At 50.9% G+C, this 14134-nt stretch overlaps 1 protein-coding gene across 2 annotated transcripts in view; it reads right to left on the minus strand.

The window, feature by feature from the left end:
• Window positions 1-14134, minus strand: part of USP6NL (USP6 N-terminal like) — a 1148352-nt gene that overhangs the window by 559847 nt on the left and 574371 nt on the right. For both annotated transcript variants that reach the window (XM_069629707.1, XM_069629706.1), the window contains exon 4: window positions 3965-4004. In XM_069629707.1, the coding sequence (XP_069485808.1) occupies window positions 3965-4004 (40 nt within the window). The remainder of the gene's footprint in view (window positions 1-3964; window positions 4005-14134) is intronic.

Raw genomic sequence — 14134 nt, forward strand, 5'->3', positions numbered from 1 at the left:
TTTCAACTTGGCGTGGGATCCCAACACGGATAGGAGTGTGGGAGCAGGGAGGGGGTCAGCAACCCTGTCACAGGCATTGAAGGACAGCTTTGATACTTTGAATTTACAAGATATCTGGCGGACCAGGAGGGGAGAGGAGAAGGGATATATGTGTTTCTTGCAAGTCTATCAATTCCTGTCAAGAATAGAATACATGTGGGTAACGGCCAGGCTGATGGGAGAGGTGAGAGAACTATAGCTTGGGCCAATATTATCTGATCATGCCCCACTGCTGGTGACTATGTCACATGGACCACGCAGCTGTGGGCTTGGACGTTTACAGGGGAATTGTTGAGTGACTGTAATGGCAGAAGTTATTGGGGACAAAATAGATGGGTATATTTGGGCCAATGACAATCAAGAGGCCTTGCCAGAGAGGATCTGGGATGCCTTCAAGGCAGTGATGCGCAGGGAACTCATTGCTCCATGTGCTCACAGGGACAAACAGCAAATGGTTATGGAAAAAGATGTGGAGGCTCAACTAAGGGATATTCAATATGCTACCGCTAAGAGTAGGACTAGGGTATTGCACAAAAAAATGAAAGGAAGACCGAGTCAATTAGACCTGCTGTGTACCCATAAAGCAGAGAGATCTTTGTTAGCAACCAAGCAGAGGTATTATCTGCAGGCCAATAGAGAGACAAACTGTTGGCTCTGCAACTGAAGGTATCAGAGGCAACTAGGATAGTCAAGAAAATTGCAGAGCCCGATGGTTCGATTGTTAGAGTCGGGGGCTATAATAGAGGAATTTGCTAAATTGCATCAATCATTATACATGTTGGGGCATCGAATCCTCGGGCTGTAGAGCAATATTTTTTAGATATATCATTGCGTAAGAGAACGCCTATCGATAAGGAAGGTGTGGAAGGGGGCACAAGGGAAGAGGAGGAGGAGGTAGTTATCAGGGCATTACCCACGAATAAAGCATCAGGGCCTGACGGTTTCCCAGAAGAATTCTATAAGAAGTATGTTAAGAAATTGACTCAAAGACTGACTGGGCTATTTAACATGTTTGGGACTAAAGGAGGGGTAACAACCTCTATGACAGAAGCGAAAGTGGTGGTGTTTGGGAAGCCAGGCAAAGACTTGTCCAAATGCGGGTCGTATCGGCCTATAGCGTTAATGAATATAGATGAGGTGTACACGGGTGTGCTGGCGGAGAGGCTCTGCTCTCGAATTTTATTGAAATGGACCAATCTGGTTTCATCACAGGGAGACAGACCTGGGCTAACACTAAGAATTATTAATTTCATAGAACAGGTCAACACAAACCAGATCCCATCGATCCCGGTGTTGCTAGACGCTGAAAAGGCATTTGACTGGGTGAAGTGGCTTTTTATGTTGGCAACCATAGAGCATATGGGAATGGGGAAAAGTTTATACAGATGGTACAGGCAAACTATAAGGCTCCCATGATGCGCCCGTTGGTTAAACAATTGTCCCATAGAATAGAAATAGGTTGTGGTACAAGGCAGGGGTGTCCCGTGCCGACACTGCTTTACGCAATATATTTATAACCATTCTTGGTTAAACTCTGACAGCAATAGTTCATATGGGGCATCCCCTTTTGGGTGGGGAGGAGCATAAGATAGCTGCCTTCGAGGACGTTATGCTGATAACATTGACACACCCCGAGACATCAATTCCGGCACTGTTGGCAGATTTGATAGAAATAGAACTAGTGCGGGACTAGAGAGGAACATGGGAAAGTCGGAGCTGATGGTACTGGGGCTCTCGCAGACAGGGATGCTTTCCCTTTATACTCTCAGTTTGCGTTGGCAAAGAATAGTATAAGATATTTATGGATGAATATAGCAACGTTTCTGAGGGTTCTCTATTACTACCAGGCACTCCCAAATACCTGACCCAAGTTTATTTGTTGTGACATTGAATAAAATGGTCTTGGGATTCCAGAGGGTAGCATTGCATGCATTAATGGCTCCTATAGGGTGTGAGGTGTTAAGAGGGGGGACCGAACTTTAATATTATGATGCCGCATAGCTGAGAGTACGGAGGGAAAGGTTTACAAGAGAGGTCTCTAAACCAGGGGCATGGATGAATAGGGCATGGCGGGGTCCCCCCTGTAGGGGGTCCTCTGGCTACATAAGCAAGATAGACTCCAGAACACACAGAGTAGTTGGCTATTGGCAGTGGTGAGAGATATATGGGACTGCCTACTTGAGAAGGGATGCCTGTCCACGCGCTCATTCCCCTTCACCCCGTTCTTTGAGAATCCGCAATTTCAACCAGGAACTATACAGGGAGCGTTTACACAATGGTGGAAGGAGGGGTGTACTAAGCTGTGGGATATGATGCAGGGGTCAGACATTCATACTTTCATGGATTGTAAACAGTGTATGGGACGATCTGAAAAGGATAGAATGGAATATTATCAAATGCGACATTGGATAGCTGGCTCGTGGGGTGCGGGGGGGAAGGTTGCCGCAGGGAGAGAACTTACAGTGTTTGAAAAATGTATTACTACACACACTGGTAATAAACAGCCGGTGTCTAAGCTGTATTTGATTCCGATTGAAGGGGACTTGGGCCAAACATGGGGATATATGCATAAATGAGAACAGACATTGGGGATTGTTATTCCTAGAGAACACTGCGAAACACTGTGGGCAACTATCCCTAAATTGACAAAGTTGATTCAGATTAGTGAAGCTTGGTATAAAATGATGGTCCAGTGGTACTATACCCCGGAAAGATTGCATAAAATGTACCTGGCGAACCCGGAGAAGTGCTGGAGGGAATGGGGTATGAGAGGGGACTGGTGTCACTTTGGGAAGAGGTTACAGCCCAGCTAAAGACAATGGTAGCTCTTGATGTAGATCTTACAGCAAGGGAATGGATGTGTGGAATGTTCGATCCAGGGGTCCACCAACTCTCTAGGGCACATGGTAAAGCCTTCATGTTGATGGCAATAGCGGTGTGGCTGGTTATTGCGAAATGTTGGAAACAAAAAAGGCCGCCAACTACAAGAGACTGGTTGGTTAAACTGTGGGGTTTCATGGCAATGGAATGGATGACATAATATGCCAGGGGAAGCCTGTAAATTTCAACACGATTGAGCGACGGTTTGGGACTTCCTCAAAGGGCATTATGCATACCAGTGGTGCCCACACAATTTGAGAATATAGGACATTATGTAAGTGAGTGTGATCCCATAGTCTACCAGAGATGTGGAAAGAAACGAGACCACTGCTTCTGCTGGGGGGCGGGGTGAATGCCGTTTTCTTTGTAAATGGCAATAGAAATAGGTTTAAAAAAACAAAACAAAAAAAATAAGATTATATAAACAGTTGCTGACTGATGCAAAGTGTTCGGGGTGACAACATGTCGTGCTGCACAAAACTGTTCAAAATATTGAGAAAAGGAGCTTGCAGCTACTCTGCACGTTTCAATGTATCTCAAACTGACCCCGAGACGATCAAAGTCATTATTTGAGTCAATGTATTCCTGTAAATGGTCCGTCAGAACGTTGCAGTAATTGGAGCCGCAGACTGGAGATGTGTAATCGGTCTCATCTGAGCCTGGGGTGTTCTGTTGAGAGCCTGCACTATTCTCCTCTTGAGAGCTGCATAGATGGCGCAATGGCAAGTAAATAGAGAGTTGCAAAAGCCATGGCATCACAGTACATTTGCAAATTATTGAAGTACATGGGCAGTCGGGAAATCCCTCCCAACAACTGTCAAAGCAGGCTTTGTATGAGTTGACACTTCATTACACTGACTTTTTAGGAGACTTTGAAAACATTAACCATCGTGTGGGCGTGTTCATTTAAGAGTCCAAATACTCAAAGACATGAGAGCTGTATTAACAGAAAGCAGGACAATATGGAGTGTGCAACAGAAATATAGCAGAACAAATATATGGTTAACATGATGTATTGTCAAAGACCAGATATAAAATTGCTCACCCGCTCTAGTGCCGTATCATAGGAGGGCAATTCTTGCTCACTATAGGAAAAGGAAAAATAAAAATATATATAAGATGTATACGTTGCTTTAATGAAAATAAAAGTCCTCCTTACATTAATTTAGCGTTTGCAAGCAATTACTGTGAAAAATCGATGAATAGGAATGGTAGAAACCTGGGAAACACACTGCTTGGAGGGGTGGGAGAAGCGCTACCCAGCCTGGTCTGAACACTGGCAGCCTATCAGGTGCCCACATTGATTGCCATGTCCCAGAAGGACTCCAAGATGACTAGAAAGACTAGCCCCCTGTCCTTTGCATGCCCGACAAGCCCCCTGGTCTCTGCCATGCAAAATTAGGCTCCCGCCTGTCTTGCAAAAGAAGACTCCTGTGCCAAAGAAGGCACCCACCTCATGCCACAGCTGGCTCTCATCCATTACAACCCCTCATCCCATACTCATTTAGATTGTAGTAAACGAATGAAATGCAAGAAGTCCTAGCAAAAGGGTTTAAACACATTTTAGCAGATGGAGGTAAATGAACACATTTTTTCATACAGAATTCTCATTTCTGGGCCTTCATATGTTGTTAGAAAGGAACAAGTTACTTACCTGTAACTGTTGTTCTCCAGCATGGGACTGGCATGGATTCACATGCTCATGAATATTCCCCGTCGTCAGGCTGGGAATCCTCGGTAAAGAAAAACTCAGTATCAGTTTCGTTTCTGATCTGACTTTCGTAGTAGTAACCAATCACTGATTTCTGCGTCATACTGACCACAGCCAATGACTGCCCTCTCCCTAAGACCCGCCTCTGGCAGCCATCCTCAGATTTGGTAGCACGTGAAGTGGCAGTATGACCAAGTGAAGAGCCGCAGAGGGGTAGGAGGGAGGGTTCGCATGTGAATCCATGCCAGACCCATGCTGGAGAACAACAGTTACAGGTAAGTAACTTGTTCCTTCTCCAGCATGGGGTCTGGCATGGATTCACATGCTCATGAATAAGAGAATACATAGCAGTACACACATGCACAACCACGGGAGGTGGCAACAGGCTCAACATTAAGCAATACAACAACTCAACATTAAGCGTCTCTTACCTCCTCACCAGGCTCACCTTAGGCGAACAGGTTGCGCAGCACTGCTTGGCCGACCCTGGACTCCTCCCTGGAATCCCGGTCGACGCAGTAGAATTTCATGAAGGTGTGCGTCGACCTCCACGTAGCAGCCCTGCAGATGTCCAGCAAGGGCACACCAGATAGGAACGCAGTGGTAGCTGCGATCGCTCTGGTGGAATGGGCTCTCGGACGGCCGGGCAGAGGTCGGTTTGCCAACCGATGACAGTACACGATACAGCCGGAGAGCCATCTGGAAATGGAAGCCTTTGAGAGAGCCTTCCCCTGTTTGACAGGTCCAAAGTTCACAAAAAGTTGTGACGTCTTCCGAAAGCTCTTCGTGCGGTCCACGTAGAACTTCAGCGCTCTAGCCACATCCAGCGAGTGCAAAGTCCTTTCAGCCGGCAACGGGAAGAAAACAGGCAACACCAAGGGTTCGTTGAGGTGGAAGTCCGACGGCACCTTGGACATGAAGGAGGGGTGCGTCCTGAGCACTACCCTCGTGTCGTTAAAAGTCAAGTACGGGGGCTTACAGGAAAGGGCCTGGATCTCTCCCACTCGTCGTGCGGCGGTGATGATGGCCACAAGGAACGCTGTTTTCCACAACGAACGCTGTTTTCCACAACAAGAACTTCAAAGAAGCTGAGTGCAGAGGCTCTAACGGAGGTCCCATGAGCTTGGTCAGCACCACGTTGAGCTCCCACGCCGGGGCCAGCGCCTTCACCGGCGGGAACGATCTGAACAGTCCCTTCATGAACTCCTTCACCAGACGATGAGACCACAAGGACGTCCGTCCCGTGGTTCTGGTGTATCGGGAGATGGCAGCAAGATGAATCTTGATGGAAGCGTGCGCTAGTCCAGCCTTGGCCAGCGTCAGTAGGTAAGGCAGTACCTGCGGAGCCGTAATCCGTAGAGGGTTCATCTTCTGTGCGTGGCACCAGACAGAGAACCTCTTCCATTTGTGTCTGTAGCATTTAAGAGTTGAGGACGCCCTGGCCTTTGCAAGAACCTCTCTGCACTCGGCTGGTACGTCGTAACCTCCAAACTCTAGCGCTGCAGGAGCCAGGCCTGCAAGTTCAGCGACTTCGGGTCGTGATGGAGGATGGCGCCTCCTTCCCTGGAGAGATCTGTGTCCACTGGCAGCTTGATTGACAGGGACGCTGACAAGTCCAGAAGGTCCGGGAACCATATCTGCCTTGGCCACGCGGGTGCGACGAGTATCATCCTGCACCGTGACCTCTTGAGCTGGTTGATGAGCCGGATCAGCAACGGTAAAGGAGGGAACGCGTACAGGAATAGGGCCTCCCAGGGGAACGAGAAAGCATCGCCCATGCTCCTCGGCTGGGGAAACCTGCTGGCGAACCTCCGGCACTTGGAGTTCGTCGCCGTCGCGAACAGATCAATCTGGGGTGTGCCCCAGCGTCGTAAGAGGCGGTCCACTAGGTCCTGTCATAGTTCCCACTCGTGGCCCGAGCGCAGCTCTCTGCTGAGCGAGTCGGCAATGGTGTTTTTCATTCCTGCCAGATGAAACTGCACCAGGAACATCCCTTGGGCGACGGCCCAATACCACAGATCCTGCGCCTCCTTGGACAGGGCTGGGGATCTGGTACCGCCCTGCTTCCTGATGTAGAACATGGTGGTGGTGTTGTCGGTGAAGATCCTCACCACCTTGCCCTTGAGGGATGGAAGGAAGGACCTGAGGGCCCAAAACACTGCACGGAGTTCCAGGACGTTGATATGGAGGGATTTCTCAGTCGGAAGCCAAAGGCCTCTCGCGTGCAGATTTTCGGTGTGCGCTCCCCACCCTTCCAGGGAGGCATCCGTGGTCACTGTCTTCTGGTGGCCCGTGGTCTGGAAGTCCATGCCCGCCGTCAGATGCGCGCGGGTGCCCCACCACCGGATCGCTCGTCGGAAACTCTCGTCGAGTGTGATCCTATCCTCGAAGCTGCCTGTCATCTGGACCAAGCGAGCGTCCAGGAACTCCAGCAAAGGGCGCATCCGAAGCCTGCACAGGCGGATGAGATAAATGCAAGAAGACATCATTCTGAGGAGGGATTTGATGGACCTCACCTTGGCCGCGTCCGCAACCAGCATCCGCTGCACCTTGCCCAAGATGGCCCTCGTTCTTTCCTCCGACGGCGAGGCCAGAAGCGCCACTGTGTCGAGTTTCGCTCCCAGAAACAGTGCGTCCTGCGCGGGCACCAGGTGGGACTTGGTGTAGTTTATGGAGAATCCAGGTCCGTGAGTAGTTGGACGGTCCGCGCGGTGTGTTCCGCGGCGAGCTCCCTTGTCTTTGCTTGGATGAGCCAGTCGTCCAGGTAGGGGTAGACGTGGATCCCCTCCAGGCGCAGCCGGGCCGCCACCGGTGCGAGGCACTTGGTGAACACCGTGGGTGCCGACCTCAATCCGAAGGGAAGGGTACTGAACTGGTAGTGCCGCCCTTGGACCACGAATCTGAGAAACTTTCGGTGTCCCTTTAGGATGGGGATATGGAAGTAGGCATCCTCCAAGTCCAACGACGACAGGAAATCGCCCTCCTCCAGCTGACCCAGGACGTGCTGGAGGGTGACCATCCGGAACTTCTGTGCCTTGATGAATTTGTTCAGTCGTCGTAGGTCCAGGATGGGACACCATCCTCCCGTCTTCTTCATGAGGAAGTATCTTGAGTAAACTCCGGAGCCCTGAAGCCTCTTTGGGACGAGCTTGATGGCGCCTTTACCTCCAAGAGAAGTTGAGGGACGTGTGTTCCTTCCTGGCCACGGGGGGGGGACGCGCAGGCAATTCTTTAGAAACTCGAGCACGTGACCCTGGGCCAGGGCGTCCAGCACCCAACGGTCGGTGGAGATGGACTCCCACACGCCGACGAAGTTCGCCAGCCGGCCTCCCACCAGGGTGCTTTTGTGGGGGCCCGACCCCACGGCCGGTTCAGTCCTGCTTCAACGAGGCTTTGCCGCCTTGTCCTCCCTGGCAACGACAGCGGGGTCCGCCCAACTTGCCTCGTCCCCTGTAGGCTTCTTGTGACGACGAACGGGCCGCTTGACGGTAGGTGGAATATCCGCCGCCGGAACCTTTGGAGGCACCCTGCTTGCCTCCGGTGCTCCGAAAGGGCGGCCGTCGTTGCTGGAGAACACCAAGAGCCCGGGCCGTCTCTGTGTCCGCCTTGATGGCTTGCAGGGAATCGTCCACTGTTTTCCCAAACAGGTTGTTCCCGTCGAACGGCATGTCCAAAACTCTGGTCTGCACGTCCCGCCGGAAGTCCGTTGCCTTGAGCCATCCACGCCGTCTAAGGCACATGCCGTTGCCCAACTGGCAAAAACCTGTATCAGCGATGTCCGTCGCTACCGTAATGGCGTGGTCCGACGCCACTTCCCCTTCCTGCAAGATCTCCAGAGCCTCAGCCCTCTTGTCGTCCGGTAGGAAGTCCAGCAGGGGGACGATCTTGTACCACAACTCCCTGTCGTAGCGTGCTACGATAGCCAAGGCGTTGGCAGCCTTAATCGTCGTCGCTGCTGATGAGATGACTCTGCGTCCCGTCGTGTTCAATTTCTTTCCCTCGCCGTCCAAGGGGGTAGTTGACGTGGAGGCCGATGCACCCCCCGCTTTCTTCCTGGCCGCCGCGGAGACGACCGAGCCCGGGGTCGGCTGTGCCCGAAGGCACAAGGGGGCCGCGTCCAGGACCTGGTACTTCTTCTCGTACCGATCCCTTCTCGCAGGCGTTGTGGATGGGTTCTTGAGGAGGGAGAGACCCTCATCCCAGATATCGTCCAGTAGGGGTACAGCGAGGACCATCTTCCTCTTGGTCTCCCGCCGTTGATAAAGGAAGCCTTCCTTCTTCTTCTCTTCCGGGCAGAGCTGGAAAAGCTCGGATGCCCTGGCGATCATGGCATGAAACGATCCAATCTCGTCGGGCGGGGAAGCCTGGGGAGGAGGTGACGACGGAGGATCCTCGCCGTAAACCTCGTCGTCCGTACCTGTCGCGGCCGTGTCCGTCCCCGTGTCATCCCCCCGGGTCGTGGCCGGGGAGGAGGGCTGAGACGGGCGCGATGGTTGAAAAGGAGGTGGAGGATGAATCCTTCTCTTAGGAGGAGGGCTCCCAGAAGGGCCCGGCTCCGGGTCCCCCGTCGGGAGCGGTTCCTCCGTCGGTGGTAACGGCAATCTCGTCCTCATCTCCGAGCATAAGGACTGTATAGCCAACAAAATGGCTGCCGAGTTGTCTTGCGGCACTGGTCGAGGGGGTTCCGACGGGCAGACAGAAACCTCGTTGGTACCCTCGACGTTCTCGTCGTCCCCCTTGTCGGGGTCCCTCCCGACGGGCTGGTCTTCCTCCACACCGATGCCGTGGCTTAAGACTTCGATCAGCTCCTCTTCAGAGGTTGAGGCCGAATCCACAATGGTCTCCTGCCCCCCCCTTCTTCTCCGTCGGAGGTTTCACGGGGGTCCCGTCAATGGGCTTGAAAGAGGACTCCCTCCGCGGTGGCAGGGAGACTCTGGGCCCCGAGGTCGCCTCCACTGGTGTAGCCTCCTCAGGCTGAGCCAGGGCTGCTGCGGCTGTCTCGATAGATGCCTTGGCCGGGTGGATCAAGACTTTCGTCACCTTAGGTGCGCTCACCGCCTTCTCCTTAGGGGGGGGGGGGGATCAGCGCCTCGCTCCCCCTCCGAATTGGCTTTCGAGCTCGACCGGGGCCTCTCCAGAAGCGTCGCCGGGTGCTCGGACTTCCTCTTACCCAAGCCAGAGCGTTGGCTCGTGGTTGATGGCGCCGGGGAGGCTGCGCCCTGCCTGGCAACCAAAGAGCCCGACCGTTCGGCGCTCCCGGTGCCCGCAGAGCTTGGTCTTCTGTTGGGCCCCCGTCACCGGGGCGCCCTCAAAGGTCTTAGACGACCGCTCAGACTTCTTTTTCTCGCCCGACAGGCTCTTCCCTTCCAGCCAGTTGGCGAGACGCAGATGGCGGTCCTTTATGGTCTGCTCTGACATGTTCCCGCAAAGCGCACAGTCCTTCTCCACGTGCGTCTTGTCCTCATGCAGGCAGTAGAGGCAAAGGGAGTGTTCGTCCTCCTTGAAGACATTCTGAAGCTGGCATGCAGGGCAGACCCTGAACAGCTTCCCGGGCGTCAGCTTCCCTTCTCCTGGGCCATGTCCGAGATGGGCCTGAGAAAGTTCTGGAGTCCTCCAAAGCGTGGCTCGACAAAATATTCACTCTTGAGGGGCGTAGAAGAATCCGACACGGATCCCCGTTGATCGGATATAGAAACGGTGGAGCTTGAGGCTCTTTGACCGAAAAAAGAGAACATTTTCCTATGAAAAAAGCGCGGAAACGCACTAGTCTCGAGAGCAATAGCACAAGGATCCCAACACTTGAACGTGCAGTAAAAATCTGAGGATGGCTGCCAGAGGCGGGGCTTAGGGAGAGGGCAGTCATTGGCTGTGGTCAGTATGACGCAGAAATCAGCGATTGGTTACTACTACGAAAGTCAGATCAGAAACGAAACTGATACTGAGTTTTTCTTTACCGAGGATTCCCAGCCTGACGACGGGGAATATTCATGAGCATGTGAATCCATGCCAGACCCCATGCTGGAGAACATTAGATTGTTATCCACTGTAAGATATCAGACGATGTTATTAGGATGGCTGCTTGCTTTGCACACAAACATCGTCCAAACCACAGTTTAGGCATGGGCTACTTCGCAGGAATTGCCATAATGGGGCTGCTAGTCCATAAGATGGCAGGAGCTAGCAAATCTTGTAGGCGGCAATACATTCTGGTGAAGCCTGGCAAATGCCTACAGCGCATTCTCCAACCACAAGCCCAGATGTAGCTCATTCCAATCTACTGGTCACATGCTTTATGACCATAAAGAGCCTGAATTTGAGAAGGCCACCTGGCTAGCCTTTTATGTCATTAGAGGCACCCGCTCCCAGCCATCATAGAACCTGCCACATTCATCTAGCCCTCCTGCACACTTGGAAATGGATCAATATGAAGAATCACGACTAGGTGGAAGCACCCCCGCACGCAATGTCCGTCAAGCCAGATATCATCCAACTCTTGGTTAGCCCTAGACAGATTAGCCACTCACTGACTTAACACTTCCTCACACAAGGTCCTTCAGGTAGACCAACAATAAGTACCATTTCAAGTAGCACACTCACATGCTTCAACATGACGGCATCCAACTGCGCATTCAAGAGCAAGCTGCACTTCGCGCCAGTCCTACAAAATAACAGGCTACGGTAGGCAACTTATACTATGGAGCTCAGATTCACAATGTCAGACTAGCTACAGAAATCGCTGCAACTCATGACGATGTGACAAGGCAAGCAGCGCCTGGTAGGCACTCTGTGTTAAACATGCAAAATACGTTTACAGAGTCTCTCGGCCCATCTCCAAAGGAACCAACCTCTCCAGCACTCCAAGCATCACCACTAGACAGCAAACCTATTCCCTCCGGGCCTCTTCTCACCCATTTCTCCAGAGTCACTGAACAGTGGTTGGGTGCCCAGATGTCCCCACTCAGTGAAGCTCTCCTGCTTCTTAGTTTATTGGTCTCTGAAACTTCAGCTGATGACCAAGGAATAAGATGGGGCACACAGACAGATAACTTCCTTTTTGAATTTTATTTTGTTTCACTTAATGAAAAAGGAAAATCATACAAACATGTATCAACACTACATATTTACACAGTGTAGAGTCGGCTTTACTGAGAGTCGGCTCTCCGTGTCCCGTACATCTCTGCATGAGACGCCCTGCCTGCAGGAGTTTTAAAAGAGGAGGGGGCAGAAGGACAGTTGGTGGAGTAGTCATCAGGGCTCCTTCTCCGATGTTCACATTTAATAAATACATAAATATCATTGTTTCACGTTTGTTCACCCAGTGTGCTAACTTCCATTCAACTAAGGTTGCAGCAATTGCAGCGCCCGCTGAGCATGGGCATGAGCACACCCATTTCACTTGTCAGCATTAGAGGAAAGGACGTCAGTACATCCCAACATTGCCTGCAACGTTGTCTATGCATGTTTTTCATCGTCCCAGCACTTAGCTCTGCTCTTTCTTGTCTCAGTAACTGGAGGTGATGAAGCATTACTGAAGCATCAAACATTAAGAAAAGTTGTGTGTTGCAACTGTGAGAAACCAGGTGTCTCAACTGCTAGTCCCCAGGGATCTGTGATCCAGGTGGCCAGGACACAACGATCGCTTTTGGATGCAGTTCCTGGGTGTGTACCAGTGCGGGAGGATCACCTGGATAAGGGGTCTTCAGCGAGTGACACCGGACGGTGAGATGCAGTATCCCCTTCCCTGTAACACCTTTTCCCCATCCTACAAGGTAGGATACTTCGGAACGCAACCCCTAACCCCTTTCCTGACACAAACACTTTCTCAGGGACATGTCCCAACACAAGGGTCAGGCAATTACTGATAATTACACGCACCGACTTCCATCACACTTCCCCCACATGGATAAAAGGCTAAGCACACTGAGCAAGGCAAAACACGAGCAAGCAGCAGTTCCAAGATGGCAGTTTAATACAAGGAGAAAGGCGGCAGGACCAGAGGGTTGCAAGGAGGGAAGTACCCTTGACCTTTTCGGAGAAGAACCACTACTTCACGAGCCCTCGAGAATAAGACACACAAGACTGAAGATTAAAGGTGAAGAAAGGTGCATTTTGTGTCGAAGGTATCCGGGGCCCTCCCCCATAGATAGCCAAGGTGGGGAGGAGTGATTGCCGCCATGGTACTGTTCTTGGCTTCTACAACAAAGCAGCACCAGTAAAGTCAGCACAGCCGGTGAGTTGAAGAGACTGATAGCAGAGCGGTCTGTGTTAGAACCAAGGTTGCAAGCAGCAACATTGTACGAAGAAATCTGCAAAGAACAGTGTGAGGCATATGTGGTGAGCGGCATGAACAGAATTGAACATCCAAGAAGTGACTGAACTTTTTAAGCCAAGATACAAACCTTTTTATCTGAGTTTGGTGAATTATATTGGTCGGTGCGCTCTACCCCTTCTTTGTTTTTAGTGGTTAATTCGGTTTCTGACTAGTCCAAGCTATGAGGAGGTCAGTGGCTGCATGCTACATAGAGACCGGTATTCACCGGCAGTCTATGGGTTTATTTAGTAGGAGGTTATGATTTAATGTATACAATTTGCACAAATTAGGTTCTCCAATAATTTCCAATGGACACTAATTAGTGAATAAACGTATTGGTTTAATTCATTAGTTTCAGTGTATTTATTCACAGATTCTTACAACAATTTAGTACTTGGGTCATAGGCGGTGCCTAGAGTGGTACCAACATAACTCAGCTAGAAGGCACGTGCATGTGTTTTGCCCTTCCTTGGGCTTTTTCAAGGAACTAATACAGTGGTTTAGTACATAGTTTGTTTCTCATAACGACATTGCAATTTTGCATAGTATAAACATTTGCAACCATATAGTCATAGTAAAAGCGTTCTTCATTCTTTTGCTGTGAAGTTCGTGATTGAACATTTCTGTGGCCTCAGGTGCCTTTGGGATGTGAAAGATTAGCGGCCTATTCAGCATGGTCAGCTGTGGAGAGGGGAAATTTTTCCACCGGATGATATCAAGAAACGCCTGGTGCAACGTGGTCATGAAGGACATCAGAGCATCGTAAAAATTAAACAAAGGATCCAAAACGACTACTGGCTGCCAGCCTGCAACCTTCAGATTGAGAGGATTGTCAGGGATTGTATCTTCTGTAATAGAAGTGATAAGGTGAGCGTGAGCATGAAGTGTCCTATGGCAGTGAAAGTCATGCCTACGCATCTGGGGGAAAAGATCAGGATGGATGTAATCAGTCCAACTGGTGTGATGGGGTGCAATCGTTTTGTCTGATGGTTTTCCATCTGCTCATTAGGTGGGCACAGGTATTGGTGATGAAGTGTTAGAACAAGTTGAGTGGTTGAATTTCTGGAGGAGTTGTGGTAGGGAAGGTTATCCCCGAGTGATTGTCACTGATCATGGCACCCAATCTAGATCGAAGACATTTAATGACTATTGCTGCATGCACTCCATCATGCATAAGACTAGTGCCATCTATC

This window comes from Ambystoma mexicanum, chromosome 12 (assembly GCF_040938575.1).
Source record: "Ambystoma mexicanum isolate Mex_15411 chromosome 12, UKY_AmexF1_1, whole genome shotgun sequence".
Lineage (NCBI taxonomy): Eukaryota > Metazoa > Chordata > Amphibia > Caudata > Ambystomatidae > Ambystoma > Ambystoma mexicanum.